The 17,699-nt window shown below is 40.7% G+C and overlaps 3 protein-coding genes across 5 annotated transcripts in view; 2 read left to right on the forward strand and 1 right to left on the reverse strand.

Annotated features, from left to right (window-relative positions):
* The window catches only part of SENP5 (SUMO specific peptidase 5), a 93,359-nt gene extending 80,912 nt beyond the window's left edge, over nucleotides 1–12,447 (forward strand). The window contains exons 10-12 of one of the 3 annotated variants that reach the window (XR_005055886.2): nucleotides 6,846–6,980; nucleotides 8,382–8,488; nucleotides 11,287–12,447. The gene's annotated coding sequence lies outside the window, so the exon portion shown is untranslated. Of the gene's footprint in view, nucleotides 1–6,845; nucleotides 6,981–8,381 lie in introns of all 3 variants that reach the window. The other 2 variants (XR_005055885.2, XR_005055889.2) reach the window with 2 other exon arrangements.
* Nucleotides 1,289–16,704, reverse strand: NCBP2 (nuclear cap binding protein subunit 2). The gene is made up of 4 exons (XM_017666105.3): nucleotides 16,566–16,704; nucleotides 5,047–5,228; nucleotides 2,653–2,791; nucleotides 1,289–2,088 (listed from the first exon to the last, which is right to left on the reverse strand). Exons 1-4 carry the CDS (start codon nucleotides 16,641–16,643, stop codon nucleotides 2,017–2,019), a joined length of 471 nt encoding a protein of 156 aa, XP_017521594.1. The 5' UTR covers nucleotides 16,644–16,704; the 3' UTR covers nucleotides 1,289–2,016.
* Nucleotides 16,705–16,870: 166 nt separating this feature from the next.
* Nucleotides 16,871–17,596, forward strand: NCBP2AS2 (NCBP2 antisense 2 (head to head)). Its single transcript, XM_036998219.2, has one exon. It carries the CDS (start codon nucleotides 16,871–16,873, stop codon nucleotides 17,168–17,170), a length of 300 nt encoding a protein of 99 aa, XP_036854114.1. The 3' UTR covers nucleotides 17,171–17,596.
* The last annotated feature ends 103 nt before the right edge of the window (nucleotides 17,597–17,699 follow it).

Below are 17,699 nucleotides of genomic sequence, written 5' to 3' on the forward strand. Positions count from 1 at the left end.
AAAGATTGTGATGTAAAATTACTCAAACCTTCTAGCAAAAGTATTTTTTGAAAAATAAACTAATGCCTTTATAAATGTCTGTTCTCTTGTGTTGAATAACATGTACTGTTCAGTGAGTAGTAATTTTTCCTAATAACATGCCAGTCATCATAAGGCTCATTTATGAACAGTAACCAGGGTAGGCTTTAAACATCCTGCCCTTAAACAGCACTGTCCAGTGGAATTTTCTGCAATGGAAATACTCTGTATTTGCTTCTACTACAACAGCCACTAGCACATGTGACTACTGAGCATTTGAAATGTGGCTAGTGTGACTGAGGAATGTTTTAACTTGGTCAATTAGCTGTATGTGGCTACCACACTGAGTAACTGTCAAATCAAAATGGACATGTAAATTCTACACATTCACAGTTTTCCCACAAAACACATTCATAAATATTCCAGAGTAAGACAGTTCCAATGTCCTCCTTATTAAGGTGAGGAAATGGGCACAGACATACTATAAGCTGGCCCAACTTTATTGAAATCCATAGGAAACCACAAAAATAGGAACCACTCAGTGGTTCCCAGGCCTACAAAAATCTGAATTATGTTTTACATAAAACATAAGAATATAAAATATACTACTTCAGACCACAGTGTAAAAAGAAACTTGAAAAACAAATAGTATGTTCTCACTAAGTATTTGCCAATGGTTTTTTTAAGAACTTAGAACCAGTTACAGTTCTTTTAAAAATTCAAATAACCAGTTTGAATTTAATTAGAAAACCTATACATACTATATAACATGAAAGATGTTCACACTGAAGCCCCAATATTCACAAACCACTGGAAGTTAGGAGATACTCTATTGCTACATAAGAAATTTCACTTACGTCAGGTAAGTCAGACTAATAGTTTTAAACGTGCAATAACAGATCCCATTAATATCAGAGAGAAATCACCTCTTGCTTTACAAATGCAAAATAGTCTAGCCTCCATTCTCTGTAGAGACCATCAGCTCATTATCAAAGCTCTAAAACTCAGTAACCACAATTAGAGAAAAAGCGAGAGATATCAATGTAAGAATTGGGCAAAACACATTTCCTCCAGGAATTGTTTCTGATTGTTTGTTTCTGTTAAACATTCGATTTTTAAGCTCTTTTTAAACTCACTCCACTCCCAAGATCACTCTGAAAATGAAAATAACTGTGATGGCCCTCACAGCAGCCATGTTTTAACTATGTCCCCTGGTATTTTGTCCCATTTCCTACTGTTCCCCAACCCCCTCCCCCTGTAGAGTTTGAGGTTCTCTAATACTACAAGCCCTTGCTTTTTTTTTTTTTAAGCTTTAAATACATCTTTTGAAAAATGCATTTAGTAAATACTCTCAAGTCTTGTACCTAATTTCCTGATACATAAAGCACAAAAGCACAAAAGGTGGCATCCCCGGGGACTGTCTAAGGCTTACTTTTGCATCAACTATTTAGAAAGTTCCCTTGACTCCTAAATCTGCCTTTAGAAATAAGAATTCAACACAAAAAACATTAAGCTGTCACACATGTTCCTAATTTAGACCAAAGCCATAGAACATAACACCACTCCATGTATTAAACTTTCTATCTCATGTAAACTTAAAATTTCTCAAATAATTTCAGGTGTTAATGCAGACCATGAACCTACTTAGACACAAACATGGTAAATAAATTTAAAATTGTTTCCTCTCTTACTTAAAGAAGTGTGGTGTGTTTGGCTGATGAAGATCAACTTTAATCTGTTGCCAAGGAACACAATTTTTGATCTGGTAACAAAATAATTCTGGTAACCTGACACATAAGTCAAGATTCTAAGACTACAGAATTAAAGGCATTCTTCTGGATTCTGTCCTTTAATAGAGGAAAACAATGAAGAGGCTTCCAACTCAGTAGAGACACTGATCAAAGCTTGGTAAAAACAGGCAGGTTTGCAGAACTTGGATAATGCATGTCAAATTCAGCAGACCAAAGGAGTGGGTTTTCATGATGGGGCTCTCACCACTCACTGGTTTTGGGCCAATTTTCCATAGCCACCTCTCCCAGCATCATAATCCTGCCGATACTCATCTCGTACCTAAGTTGAAAAGAACACAAGTTACAGTACAGAAAAAATTGGTGTAACACATATGCCTCCCACGAATATGTCAAAACAGCTAAGCCTTTTCAGATGTCATAATGTGAACATTATGTTCAAGCAGGACAGAACTGAACACTCATAAAGCTCAACTGCCTTGCGAAATTAAGACTACCTAATGGGTTTTTTAACAAACATCAGGTTCATACTTAATTCACAGCATTCAAAAATACCACATTCCAAAGAATACTTACTTAAATTAGGTTATTTATTTAAAAATAAAATGTAAAATTCTTCGGTGTATATTGCTTTGTTCTAGACACTCTTGGAGGTGAAAAATATCAAGTCCCTAACAGATCAACAATAGTTGGCTTGTAGAAATGAACAGCGTATACTACCTCATAGTTTAAAAAAATACCAATCTCAATGTGTGGTTTTCAGATTCACTTTAAGCCAAGGTTACAGGCACAAAGTTATTCAAAGAACAAATATAAATCGACAAATCACTTGTCATAGGACTGGAATGCCACGCAAAGGCTGAGTTCAGAGAATTTTCCTGCATACCTGGCCCCCTGATCGCCCACGGCCATACTGTCTGCCCTCCTTAAAGCCTGCGTCCCAGTCTGTGCGAATGATTCGGTCATCCAGACGAGTTCCATTTATGTACCGCATGGCATTTTCTGCATCTGCTCTTGAATAGTATCTTAAGTAAAAGTATTAAGGAACACCACATAGCATTTCTCCAAACATTCCTGGAAATACAGAAAGCAACATCTAAATAAAACAGCTAAGAAAAAGTGTAACTTACCCAACCTGACTGGAGTTCAAAGACGATAATCTGACTTGCACAGGCCTGTTTAAGGTTGGTCTAGAAGCAGAGTTGAGTCAAATACGACACTTATCCATGGCTATAATGATCATGACTTCCTGGATGATCCTGTAAATAGTTCCACTGTCCCCTTATTTTGGTTTGCAAAATATAAAATGTTCAGTGGAGGTTTAGATCACAAACTGCACACTTCTTATCCAAGGAAAACAGCATCCAAATTTGGAGCTGTATATTCAAGAACAATCTTAACAAAAAGGTCACAGTGCAAATGGAATTGTCAATGCACTTCACTAGAAGGAAAGACCCAAAGTATTCAGGTTAGTAGTTCCCAAACATATTTAATCAGATCTACTAAATCTATCTTTGGGGTGGTATTAAAAAGAATCTCTTGGAGGCATTTGATTATTAGCTGGAGTTAGGAACTGCTGATCTGGATATTTTCCCCCCTTTAATTACACAGGTAAGCACTTGCTGCACTTTCAGTATCTACACAATGCCTAGCACATAGTGGGCATTCAGTACGTTTTGTTGAATGAATGAAAAGACTGCTAAAAGGACAAGCAGAAAACACTAGCAATGGCAGCCTCTCTTTACATTATTTGCTGTTAAGGATTGTTGATCTTCACCTGTAAGGTAAATTTTGCAAAGACATTCCAGTTCTCAGAGACTAATCATTATCTTGGAGGTGGATTTCCTATGCCTTTTGTTTTCATTGTTCCCTGTCCCCTATGAACTATTTTATGCTGTTGCTGCTAGAGCAAAGCAAAACCTGGGTGCTCTCATCCCTTCTGTCTGAAGGGAGAATGGAAGCAGCTTGCAGAGCTCAGAAATAAATCAAAATCAAAAGTGAGGCTTTTGGTTCAAGCTGATAGAGTGAGCACATTTCTTTCCACTCTTCTCAAGACTCCTATTATAACAATAGAAAAAAACATACACTCAAAGAATAGAAGAGGCCATCAGCAGACTACAGATTTAACAAAAGCCAATGGAAGAAAAAAAGAATTTGAAATATTCTTGAGGGGCTTAAAGAGGGAGACAGCAAACCCAGGAAGCTCTTAATTCAAAGTTGAATACGTGAGGCTGAAAACAGGGTTTAATTAAAGGTCTCCATGTGGGAAGAACCTGCTAGCAGAAGGCATTTAATAAGAGGCAAATAAAAATAAAATGACAGGGTTCTGAATGAACTGTCGGGAGGACCTAAGGCTGTGTCTTTTATGTTAGCAGGCCAAAATAAAATCTCTTTTCATTCTGGCATTTGGGAAACTCACAAATCTCAAAGGCGAGGCACAGCTTGAGAAAGAAGTCTGCTTGGGTCCACAAAGTCACCCTTCTGTTTCCTAATTATAATCGAAAATCCAGGGATAAGCAAACATTTATGGAAAACTTACAGCATAAATACAACCAAAAGAAACAGACACTTAAGGGCACAGAAAAAAAAATTCAAAAGATATGTTAGGATCAAGTCTGAGACATTTCTCAGAATATAAAATATATTACCAAAAAAGAAAATATTAGTAAAATATATTAAAAAAAACAAAGGATAAATCTAGGAGGTTCAGTATAGAATCTCTAGGGAGAATAAATGACCCCAAGTAGATAAAGTTTTGGTTTTCCCCTATAATATTGAGCTTGTATACATCTACATGATGAAATACTATATACCCATTTTAAAAAGGTAGACCTGTATATGCTACCTGGGAGCAATCTCTTAAGACAGGTGGAAAAAAAAAGGTGCATGCAGTACCCTATCACCCATCCACAGGACTACTGGAAAGAGAGCCCCAAGAGTGGTAACTGATTGTCTTTATGCTTAGAATGGTACAGGGATTTTACTCTCACTATGCCCTTCAGACTTTATTTAAACAACATGAGCATATATTCTTGAAAGACTGTTTTTCTTAAACAATCAGCTATAAACAAAGCAAGGATTTTACAACAATGTAAATATGACTAGCTTTCACAGTGTAAGTGTAGACACACTAGACAGACAGTAGGAGACAAAGGCAAGAGGCAGAGATAAGTGTAGACATGCTAGTTATCAAATATTCTCACTCATTTTTTTACACGGGTGACCGCACACTTGGCCCCATCCTTTTTGAACAGCTATATCATACACACAAGAAGGATACTCCACAAAGCAGAACCCACATGCTGTTTTCTTCATTTTATCCAGGCCCATAATGATTTTCTTTATGTCACCACTTTTACTGAAGAGTTCATAGATTTGTTCTTCAGTTGTGTAAAATGAAAGATTTCCAACATACAATGTACAGCTTTTTTTCAGTAATTTTTCCTGTTCTTCATTATCACCCTATAATTTAAAATAGAAAAAAAAAGTAAGCAACACAATTTAAGAGGAGCCCTGCTTAAATAGTATTCCTAAATACGGGGGAAACTTTCATTAATTCTGATTTGGGAATCAGCTTCTCTCACCATCCTGATCCACCAAAATCCTTTGCCAAAAATAAGAGAAGTGTTCTCATATTCTATGAAGCACATATGCACAGTCCAGACTGCTTTTAATAGAGGGCCAAGGCTTGAAAGTTATGTTGCATGTAGCCCCACTCTTCCTGCATCATACTGCCACACAAGTGGCAAGCCTTTTCCCTGCATATTCCATATCCTCAGTACTTGATCCTTCTCTAATCGCTCAAGTTTAATTTCTGGGCCTTAAACCAATATATAAGAAAGGGCCCTTTTAATCTTTTGTAGTGAAAATTAAATGGACTTGCAGAGATAGGGTACCCCTTCTAATCCACAGAGAATGTTCAAAACAACAACTGCTTAGATGGTTTATCTGTTCATACACTTTCCTCTGAGTTCAGGAGAAAATGTAATGAACTAAAGTGAGCTAAACACAAGAGATCTCACTTTCTTGACAGGCTTCCTGATCTGGAAGACAGAATGAAGCCAGAGAGAATGAACTGGGTTTCAGCCAACACAACTGACAATCTCTGGGGACAAGATGGCTCATCATGGGCTAGACATGGCCACTGGCCATCCTTGGACCTTCTAGCCTCCACATTGGAAAGGTCAAATGCTGACTAAATGGAAGGACTACCATTCCAAGCTGACCTGTTCTCAGGCCCTTTGAGCCAGGTTAGGGCTTTAACATCAACTGTACAGTGGTATTCCATCTTCGAAAGCAGCTGCGAAGATTTATACTCAGGCTTCCATAGCACATTCCCAAGAGGCCTCCCTTCTTCACTTACTACTACACATATAATGCTGATCCAGGTTCTGTTCCTTCAATCAGAGAATAAGCTGCCCTATTCATCTTTGAATGCTCTGTAGCACAGTGCTCACAGTAATAGGTCTCGTGATCACATTCAGTGGCAGAATAGAGAAACAGACAAACCATCTATACTCACATCAAAAGAAAAATGATGAAATAAACTGTAAACCAATAAATACAAAATTATGCAGCCCCAAGAAAAAAGTATGTCCACATGCAGTGATAATAGAACATCTCCAAGATAGTGAGCAAAGTAAAAAAAGCAGGTACAAAATGTGAAAATTCTTAAAGGGAAACCACACTCCAGTGGAGTCCAGAGGCTAGGAGGAGGAACTGGGGAGCCGCCCCCACTACTCCTCATTACAGACTCCAAAAACAGAGCTGTCAACAGAAAGGAATCATGGATTTTATAGGCCCCAACAAAACCTGCCTTCTCCTATGAGAAACTGACTACCCCTGCAACTCAGCCAATGAGAAACCATCATTACCCTCGACTCTTGCTTTTCTCCAACACTTTCATTCAAAAGCCCTTCCATTTCCTCCTTATCCATAAAATAACATTCTTCTGCTTTGCTTATTGGACTTGTCTATGGACTTGCCTATGGCTTTGCCCTAGCTTGCATGCCCCAAACTGCAATTATCTATTCCCGAATAAACCCACTTTTCTGCTAAAATAACCGTTTTGTTTTTAAGGTTAACGTTACTTGGCGATCAGAAGTGGCATCCAAAGAAGATCCCCAACAACTCCAAGGCTTGTGAGTGAACGGGTACTGGTACCCACCGAGCCCATTAAGCTCAGTGCTTGCTTGCTAGCCCTAGAGTTTGAGGGTAAGTTTTCTTCTGGATTTTGAGCTCCACTACCTTAAGTTTTTGAGCCCTCCAGGCTTTAAAATTCTGTTTTAGGGCTTTGCCCTTATCTCAGAGTACTTTTCTGGCCTGTGACCCAATTTCTGTGTGGCACTGGACTGTCCTAGTGGAACTGTGCTAGCTAACTTTAGTCTGAGTATTGTTTGCAACTAGACTGTTCCTTGTGTAAGTGTGCTGGCCTTCAGTTTGACTCCTTTTCAGAACCAGGGTGTTCCTGCTGTAACAGTGATGGCCTTTGGTCCAATTCTTTTTGGAGCCAGTGTCTGTTCCTGTTGAAACCCTACAATGTAGGAGTTTTTCTTTCTGCTTTATAGAGAAAAGCCTCTGAGAAATGTGATGTCAGTCACCAAGATGCTTTGAGGGTGCCCCCTTTTCTGGGACCCAGTTGGTTTTATGTTTAAAAACTATGGTCCCTCCTCAAGTGCATTTCTAACTAAACGGACCAACTCAACCAAAAGTAATTTAGAATACCAATGGCCATTATGGGGAACTTTCCATCTCCCCAAGCTTGCTTTTCTCAAAATTAGATAGCCACAGCTCAAAGAACAAAGATGACAAAAACTGAATAGGATGCCTATTTTAACTGATAACTTGAGGCTTCCAAATATTTTCAGGATCCTAAATTGGCCTCTTTGCAAAATATTTCTGAATTCACTGAGGCAAACTATTGAAAGAAGCCAAAATGGGTTCCAAGGCCTCTTTTCCCCCCCTCCATCCTGTCTCTAGACACCTAGTGGCCACCTTGTGCTCAGGCCTGCCTCTGATGCCATTTTCCTCTCTTTGAACTGACTCCCACTTCCTCTATACTCTGCTCCCTCATTCTAATCCCTTTGCTGAACTTCCCTTTTCCTCTGAATCTGTCCCAGCTCCCTCCTCTGCTGAACCTTTTAAAACCTGCCTCTCTAATGTTAAGTCTCCTGAGGATCCAAATAAACTCTGAATTTATGCTCCCTGGACTAAAGACAAACTGCAAGCCATAGTTAAAAGAGTCCCGTAAAGTAACTAAGCTCCTTGGTTTGCTGAAGAGTTTAACAGAGTTAATTCAAACTTAACAGACATGGATTCTCAGAATTTTATCAATTAGTCCACATGTTTGCTGATGTATGTGAATATCCTGAAAGGGGTTTAGAGAGACAGACCCCTAACTTTTGGCAAACTGCTAGAACACCTGCTGGAAATCTCCACTGAGTAATTTACAGTAGCTTTTCCTAAACTGGTTAATTGGAAAAAAAATTCAGACTTCCACACAAAGCTTGATGAACCTGTTCGTAACTGTTATAATCTACTTTAGACTGTCTTTAAAGAAAATTCTGGTCTTCCTTTAGGTGTTGAATCTACCCTGATAGCATTTAACTTTTACAGGTTGAACCAGGATCTTTCTCTTTCAGTTAAAAGGACCAGGATGGAATGGAAAACCATGTCCACTCCAGATTTAGTTAATTTGGCAAACCAGCTTCTCCACACCATAGGTGAGTCACCTAAAAGAAAGACTGCTAAAATTCTCAACTTTCAACTTTGGCAAATGAAGACCCCTAAACAAAACCAAAAACCTAGTTGTTGCTATTGTTGCAAAGAGCCTGGATATTACAAAAAAGACTGTTACAAATTAAAGTGCCTCAGGCCCTTCAGCTTGTTAGCCAGACTTTCCAATGTCCTCCTAGTTCCCAATGATGGAATACCAAGCACTATTTGGCTCTTCCAATCCTCCCTCTTAATCAGCTCAGAAAAACCACCCTCCCAGATTAGGAATAGGCCTCTTTGTCCTGACTGACACTGGGCTACATTTCCTGGGCTCAAGCCCACTGCTATAACGCAACCCGTACTCAGAACACTAAAACACTTCATATAGTGAGGTGTGTCATAAACCCCAACAAGTTCCTGTCTCTGAACCTACTCCCTTTTGTTTAGGCCCTTTGAGAGATACCCTTTCTCCTTAGTTCCTCTGCCCCTATTAGTTTATTGGGCCAAGAGTTCTTTAAATAAAGAACATGCCAGCATTTCTCCCAAAAGGTAAATAATTCTAGAATTTGACAGTAGTCAAAATTATCAACCAGAGTAATTAAATGACCCCTAAACATCTTTGATTTGCTCCATCTCTGATGGCACTATAGCCAGTCTGAGGGCACTGACCATTTGTTTCTATGGATCAGCTACCATCCTATTTATTGGCAAGATCTTCAACTGCTATTGGCAGAATCCATAGTGCACCTCCCATTAAGATTCAAATAGATCCCTTAAAAACCTCTCCCAGAATTAATCAAGCCCTTCAAAGCATCAAGCCCATGATAGAAAAGTACAGTGCTCAAGGCCTCTTTATCCCCTGTATAAATTACACTGTTATCCTTCAGCACCTTGTTGTTCCTGACCCCACAAGCTGCTGACACCATTCCCACTGAAAGCATATTTTTCACTGTAATTTATCTATGCAGTGCATTTCAGTATTCCACTTGATAAGGATAGCCAGGATCATTTTGCTTCCACTTGAGAAGAACAGAAATACAACGGGACAGTAATGCCCCAAGGTTTCACAGAAGGTCCCTATTTCTCACAAGCTTTAAAAGCTGATTTGGATGATGCATAATTTTCTGTAGTCTCTACTTTGTACAATATCTAGATGATTTGCTTCTCTGTTCCCCTTCTCAAAACTCTCCATAGGAAGACAACATTCACCTGTTAAAAATTTTAGATTTAAGGGGACATAAAGTCTCCAAAGAAAAACTGCATTTTGCTTATATTCAGGTCTGGCACCTAAGGCATCTGATCTCAGAATAGGATTATATGTGGATCTAGATGAAACCCCTTAACGACTACTTAACACTAATGGATCACCTTTTGATTTTCCATGACAATTTACAGGAAACTCCTTGTTAAACAATGTAGCTTTTTCATGGTTTACTGATGATTCTTATTTAAAGAATTTAAATGGTAAGTATCATGCAGTACAGTATTGCAACTACTTTTGAAATTATTGAGCCAGCACCTCTACTTTTGGCTACTTTGGCCCAGCAAGCTGAGCTTTATGCCCTTAACTGAGGCTTGTACCTTAAGCCAAGGGTAAACTGCAAACATTTATACTGATAGTCAGTATGCCTTTGGGGTAGCTCACAACATTGGGGGTATTATGGGAACAATGAGGTTTCTTAGCTCTAATGAGGATAAAATTAGAAATGGCTCATATGTTCAAAATTTATTAGGTGCAGTGCTTTTGCTGTTGGCTGTGACTAGTAAGGTTCCTAGGTATTCTAGACTTGATTCCCTGGAGGTCAAAGGACCCCACCTTGCTGATATTTCTATCTAAAACACTGCTCTCAAGGTAATAAATATCCAAACCTCTGTCATGCTCCAAAAGGATGTTCTCCCAAATGATAATTCAGAAAAACTGAAAAATATACACAATTGGCCCTGGAAATGAAAAACAGTATTGGAAATCTAGAAATTGTTGGTTTGATAAAAAGAGAAAACTTTCGTTTGAAACAAACAATCCAGCTCTACCAGAAATTCTAAAAGTCCCACTACTTACCACTGTACATTCATTAAGCCATTGGTCAGGACAAAATCAGAGCGTTCATGAACCAGTATCGGTGATACTAGTAAGGCCACAAAAAGTACCTACCTCACTTGTCCCACCTGTTAAAAGTATAATCCTGGGATACTTGCCCACGCAGCCCTCTGGGCATTTCAGTTGCCCAGTGGGCCATCTGAGGTTTAGCAAATTGATTTCGTACAGCTTCCCATGTCATGGATAAATGTTTTAGTCAAGGTTTGTATGTTTTTTCACTGGACTGAAGCTTTCTCTTGTAGATGGGTCAATGCTTTTTCTGTGGCTAAAATGCCTGTTTGAAAAGATTATCCCTCCTGGGGAACTCATCTTAAACTTCATAGTAATTGAGAAACCCATTTACTGGTCAGGTACATTGATCAGTCTGGGCTGTGTGGCCCATTTTATGCTTTCATTGTGCATACCACCCTCAATCTTCAGGGTTAGTTATACACACTAATGGCACTAAGACTCATTGGCAAAGTTTGTAGAGACTCTCCAAATACCTTGGCCTAAGTTTGTAGAGACTCTCCATACTACCTTTAGTCCTAAATCTCAGATCCACACCCTTTGGAACATGTAGACTCTCACCCTTTAAGAAGTCTCAGGATGTCCAGTGCACTTGGCCCCTGCCTCCATTGATAAAGGAGCCATACTTCAATATTGTAAAGATCTAATTACTTATATATATTGAAAATAACCATGCTTTGAAGAGCAATCTTTTCACAGTGTGCTTCTGGGAGACAAAGACCTTAAGCATTACACCTTTGAACCTGGAGATTTGTCTTTAGAAAAGACAACTCCAGAAAGACTCTCTTCAACCTCACTGGAAAGTTCCTCATCAGGAACTGCTAACCAACCCTTGTGCCAACAAATTCCGGGGAATAGACTCTTGGGATTCATGTGACACATCTGAAGAAAGGACCAGGGCTCTCTTGTTCCCTCCTGGCATGAGCCAGGAGCTCGTCCTCTCTCTGTATCTGTCAATAAAATCCTCTCTGGCTCTCCTAAAAAAAAAAAGAGAGAAAGAAAGGACCAAACCCTGACTGGATCTGCACTCCATCTGGTGACCTGAAAATAAAGATTCACTGGAATCGAAGCAGATGACATCGGACGAGATGGCTTTCCCAAGATGTCTGGACCAGGCCTGTATTCTTTTTCTCACTACTTGCAGCTTCTCTTTTGTGGAAAGAAAATGCTCTGCCTGCATTTCCCACAACCTTGCAAATGGAAGACTCTTCTTTTGATACAGCCTTTTGGAAATAGCTTCATCATGACCACATGAGCTTTCTGAAGGTCTGAAAGGTTCAGATTCACAAGTCTTTATTTCATCTTAATTATTAACTGGCTTTGGATTCTTAGCCAAATTCATAGTCTCTGAAATTATCACCTTACAGACTATGTTTTTGGTAACACAATTGGCTCCCAACATTATTGACATAACAATACTATTTTTAAATGTCTTTATGTTTTGCTCTTTTGCAAAAAGTTCATCAGCTGTTGCGTCATATTTATACCTACACTGTATCTTCCCAAATGCACTTGGTTATTTCTTTCAGGGTGCTCTTACAGTATACACTATTCTGCTTTCACAGGCACTTTGAGCAGGGACTGCCAGAAGGCATACATGACTGGGTTGGCCTGCACAGGAACTTTTTCCCCCTAAGTCGGGAGGAGTTAGTGTCAATAAATACTTCATTTGGCTTTCAGACCTAGGGTCCTGGTTTAGAACCAACATGCAATTTGGAATTGTCATATTACACCTTCTGTTTGTATAATTATTTTAAGTTTTGAATTTTACTGCCTGTCAAACTTCTGTAAAAAATTATGTACTCAGTAAGAAAACGATGTTCAGTGCTTATGATCTTCATAAATAAGGACTATACTTGGGACGTGTCTGTTGAGTTCTCCCTCCTGATCTTCCTTATTAATCAAATGCGGCCTTAAGTGCTTTCCAGCTGCCACGCATTTGCCCTCTGATGCAGGACATGACAACCAGGAAACGTCCTTCCTGGCACTAAGGAACAAAACCATTACTCAAAGAAAACCTGACACTTGATCAGTGGTGTTTTCAGAGAAAGATCTTGATCAAAAGGGGAAATGTGAAAATTAATAAAAGGAAAAGTCACCAAAGTGGAGTCTGGAGGTTAGAAGGGGGAGCTACACCACTCTTTGCCAGTTATAAGAACAACTGTCAATTACAGACCCCAAATTAAGAACCTTCAATAGGAAGGAATCATTGATTACAGGCCCCAACCAGAAAAGATGCACATTGCATCTCCTACAAAAAACTGACTACTTCTATGACTCAGCCAATGAAAAACCTCATCATCCTGAACTCTTGCTTTTCTCCAGACTTTCCTTCAAAACAACCCCTTCCAAGTTCCTCCTTCTCCATAACATAACGTTCTTCTCCTTTGTGTGTTAGGCATGCCTATGGTTTTGCTATAGCTTGCATGTCTTAAATTGCAATTCTCTATTCCTGAATAAACCCATGTGGCTAGTAAAATAACTTTTATTTTTATAATTAACTACAAAAAATATTTAAAAATAACTGTGGCAAGTTTATGAAGACACTCATATTGTTGGTAGGAGTATAAGTGAATACAACCTCAAAGGAGGGCTAACAATGTCAAAATGTTGGAATTTAAAATATAGATATACTTGCACATGCATAAAATCAGGGATGTTTGGGTTATTTCTAATAGCGAAAGAAATATCCCAAAATATTCCTCATTGGAAACAGGCTAAATATCCATCAATAGGAACTTAAATACATTAGGGTGAAGCTAAAGAATGGAGTATAATTTTTTTAATGGGGGTAATCCTATCTCTTGTATTTTTTTTAAATTTTGGTATCATTAATCTACAATTACATGAGGAACATATTATGTTTACTAGACTCCTCCCTTCACCAAGTCCCCCCCACAAACCACATTACAGTCACTGTCCATCAGCACAGTAAGATGCTGTAGACTCACTACGTCTTCTCTGTGTTGCACAGCCCTCCCCATGCCTCCCCCCACATTATAAATGCTAATCTTAATGGCCCCTTTCTCCCCCCCTCCTTATCACTCCCTTCCCACCCATCTTCCCCAGGCTCTTTCCCTTTGGTAACTGTTAGTCCATTCTTGGGTTCTGTGATTCTGCTGCTGTTTTGTTCCTTCAGTTTTTTCTTTGTTCTTATACTCCACATATGAGTGATATTATTTGGTACTGTCTTTCTCCGCCTGGCTTATTTCACTAAGCATAATACCCTCTAGCTCCATCCATGTTGTTGCAAATGGTAGGATTTGTTTTCTTCTTATGGCTGAATAATATTCCATTGTGTATATGTACCACATCTTCTTTATCCATTCATCTACTGATGGACACTTAGGTTGCTTCCATTTCTTGGCTACTGTAAACAGTGCTGTGATAAACATAGGGGTGCATCTGTCTTTTTCAAAGTGGGCTGCTGTATTCTTAGGGTAAATTCCTAGAAGTGGAATTCCTGGGTTAAATGATATTTCTATTTTGAGCTTTTTGAGGAACCTCCATACTGCTTTCCACAATGGTTGAACTAATTTACATTCCCAGCAGCAGTGTAGGAGGGTTCCCCTTTCTTCAAAACCTCGCCAACAGTTGTTGTTGTTTGTCTTTTGGAAGGTGGCGATCCTTACTGGTGTGAGGTGATATCTCATTGTGGTTTTAATTTGCATTTCTCTGATGACTAGCGATGTGGAGCATCTTTTCATGTGTCTGTTGGTCATCTGAATTTCTTCTTTGGAGAACTGTCTGTTCAGCTCTATCTCTTGTATTTTTATTTCTATTTTTTATCATAGATACATAAAGTACCCAAATCTTAGTGCACAGCTTGATAAATTCTGACATGTGTATACACTCATAACCACCACACTTATCAAGATATCAAACATTCTCACTACCTTTTGTAAAGATGTGGCACACATATACAATGGAGTAGCCATAAAAAAAGAATGAAATCTTGCCATTTGTGACAACACGGACCCAGAAGGTACTATACTAAGTAAGGTAGAAAAAGACAAATACTGTATCACTTCACTTATATGTGGTATCTGAAAAACAAAACAGAAATAGACTCATAAACACAGAAAACAGAATGGTGGCTGCCATGGGAGAGGAGGGAGATTGATAAAATAGATGAAGGGGGGGAAAGTTAGAATATTTGCTACTTGATCTGGGTGATGGCTCTACAAATTATATCTTTTTAAAGTATAAATATACATAGATACCATATACAAGAAACAGGTTAAGTTGCCTCTAAGGAAAATCAAGGGACTTCAGGCCACAGGCTTCCACGGATGAGGTCTTATTTAGTTCTCAGAACTGAAGCAGTAGGTACTAATTTCTATTAACTTCATTAACTTGTTAAGGTTCTTCAACTATTCAGCAGTTGCACCTGGAATCCAAACCTATACTTATCCTCAATCCCATACTTCCTTAAAAAGTCACAGGACAAGAGTCATTCTCATAAAAAATAGGTCTTCAGAATTTTGGAATGAGACATTAAAGTTCATTCACTTTATTTATATCACTACTGTTATTGATTTGTTAAAATTATGCTCAGGAGGCATATTCTTTATTCTTTCTACTTTCTTCACACATGTAAGTATTGTCCAAACAGCCCACAGCTTAAGACAACTGTGGTGTAAGTACTTAAAGATACACTAATGTGGATTTCATACGAGATGGAAATTTCCGCATGACAGTACCTTATTACTATCTAAATAAAGATATAGGCTTTAGAGATGAATAATTCCAAAGTCCAATCCTTCCAGTTTTACTCTTGCAGGATGCTTGAAATTAAGATGGTTATGATACAAAACTTTCAAAGACAATGAAAACTGTATAAATGATAGAAGTGAAAATCATACCAGGCATACAGAAAGCATTTAAAAATGGTCGACTGAGTGAATTTAAGATCTTCCTCAATTTGGCCTCACAAACAAAATTTCCTTTTCCCTACCCTAGTAACACATTTTACACCCTACTCTCATCTACACGCGCCCTCTCCCTTCCTAGTCACAAAGCTTCTCTCCTGAATATTCACAGCCCTTCCCTTTCCGCTCATTTCTGCTCTACGTGATTGTTTGCCGCCATTTACAGTCCTTTCTAGAGGATTATGAACTCTTCGGGTGCGCAAACTTGTCTTCCCTCCCCCTCTGAGGCTTACAGAAGGCTTCAGCAACAGCACTCAATAAAAGCTTACTCAATAACCAGTGGTTAATGCGTGTTGCTCCACCGCATCCTCGCCTTTGCTGATACAAAGTGCCCACCTTGAACATCTGCAGTCTTCCCTTTTTCCACATAATCTATGACAGAGGCGACACTAAAATTTCTTCTTGTGAAACCCAGAAGCTCCTCTCACCTTGACATACAGACACTTACTGTTCCTAGCTTGGCTGGTCCACCTCCCCACTCCGTGGATGGAGACAGGGCTCAACTTGTCTCCCACGCACCACACAGAACTCTGTAGGACCGTTCTACAACGCACCGCACAGAACTCTGTAGGACCGTTCTACAAAGACTACGGAAAGGACTATTACTACCGAAGGGCATTTTGGTTTATCTAATTTAAAATTTAAGAAGTAATAAAAGCCCCGGTATCTAGGTCAGAAAGGCGCCTCCACAAATTCCAAGTGTCTTAAGACGCCCCTTCTCCTTATCACAAAGTCACCATCCCGAGGCACTGCCCGTGAAAACGTGAGCCACCATGGCTACTGCCGCTCGAACCCCTCTGCACTGGCCCGAAACAGGGAGCGGCTGCAAGGGAAGAAGACAGCGAGCCTCAAATTCTTTTTTACGAGAGAAGAGGATTCCCTGCTGTCCAAACGCCCTTGAGCATCCATTCCCCAGGAGGCACGAGAGCCTCACTTCGTTTGGGGAAACCCCAGCGTAGGAGACGACACAGTGAGACTTCTCAGAGAAGACCGAGTCCCAGCGTTCCGGCCCAGGGCCTTCCCTTCTGGAGGCCCGGCCTCTCTCACCCGGAAGTGCTGGTCTCGGTACTGGCTCAGCTCCACGTAGGAGTCGCTGCGCAGGGCCTTTAGGAGGCTACCGGACATAGTGCAGAGGTGAAGGAGGCCGCCGCCACTACAGGAATAACGAGGCCGTCACGGCGTTGGCGGATCCGGAAACGTAAGGAGACAGCTGTAGAACGTGAGACTCCAGCAGGCCAATCCGAGGGCATCAGTGTCGTCACTGAGCGGCGCGGGCGCAAACGGGGTCCGTCGTCTGGCGCAGCCGGTCAGAGGTGAGAGCGGCTCGCTCCGGGTTCCGGCTCGCTCCGAGGATGGTTATGCGGCGGCTGCTGGCCGCCCTGCTGCACAGCCCGCAGCTGGTGGAGCGTCTGTCCGAGTCGCGGCCCATCAGGCGGGCGGCGCAGCTCACGGCCTTCGCACTGCTCCAGGCCCAGCTACGCGGCCAGGACGCTGTCCGGCGTTTGCGAGCCCTCGCGGCTGGGCCTGCGGGCTCCCTGGGCCGCCGCGCTGCCCGCTTCAGAGATACCTTCACTCAGGAGCTACGCCGCGGCCTCCGGGAGCGCCCTGGGCCACCACCAGGTAGCCAGAGGGGCCCGCGCGGAAACCCTTGAACCTGGCTGGGCCGGACCGAGGTTGCCTCTTTCCCTTCTGGGCTTGACATAGGCTTCGGCGCTAAGGAGTCATTCTCTGGGCACTACGCACTGTTTGGAATTCTGACTCGGATTGTCGGCCTACAAAGGTTCCATTCAGCAGAGAGCCCAGGCTATACCGACATGCCCCGCGAGGTACTGTGATGTGACAAGGCAGTGTGTGGAAAAAAGCCCCCGAAGTCTGACGGAAGTGAAGATAGGCTGGGCATACAGAGAGCAATGGACCAAACCGTAGTCCGAGAGTCAGCCGTCTGCGAATGGGAGGAAAACCAACGGCAGATGATGCTGCCTCTGCAGTGATACAGAAGCGCACTACTTGCAGCGGAGATCATGGATGGAAAGACAACTTTGCTGCTGCCAAAATCCTCTATTAAATATGTGAACTGAGTAATGGGTATGAATGTGGTATTTCTCCAGCGAGATGGATTAGGAATCGGGGGATTGTTGGACATGGTAATACTAGTTAACACATGTTGAGTGCTTACTCTGT

This window comes from Manis javanica, chromosome 3 (genome assembly GCF_040802235.1).
Source record: "Manis javanica isolate MJ-LG chromosome 3, MJ_LKY, whole genome shotgun sequence".
NCBI lineage: Eukaryota > Metazoa > Chordata > Mammalia > Pholidota > Manidae > Manis > Manis javanica.

What these genes read in the sequence shown, in the direction of transcription:
- NCBP2 (XM_017666105.3), bottom strand. Translation starts at nt 16,643, where the DNA reads ATGTCCGGTAGCCTCCTAAAGGCCCTGCGCAGCGACTCCTACGTGGAG. An exon ending in TGTGGGTTCTGCTTTGTGGA is followed by an intron (nt 2,792 to 5,046) that starts GTATCCTTCTTG and finishes CTTTTACTTAAG; the next exon opens with ATACTATTCAAGAGCAGATG. An exon ending in GTGGGCGATCAGGGGGCCAG is followed by an intron (nt 2,089 to 2,652) that starts GTATGCAGGAAA and finishes TTTTCAACTTAG; the next exon opens with GTACGAGATGAGTATCGGCA.
- NCBP2AS2 (XM_036998219.2), top strand. Translation starts at nt 16,871, where the DNA reads ATGGTTATGCGGCGGCTGCTGGCCGCCCTGCTGCACAGCCCGCAGCTG.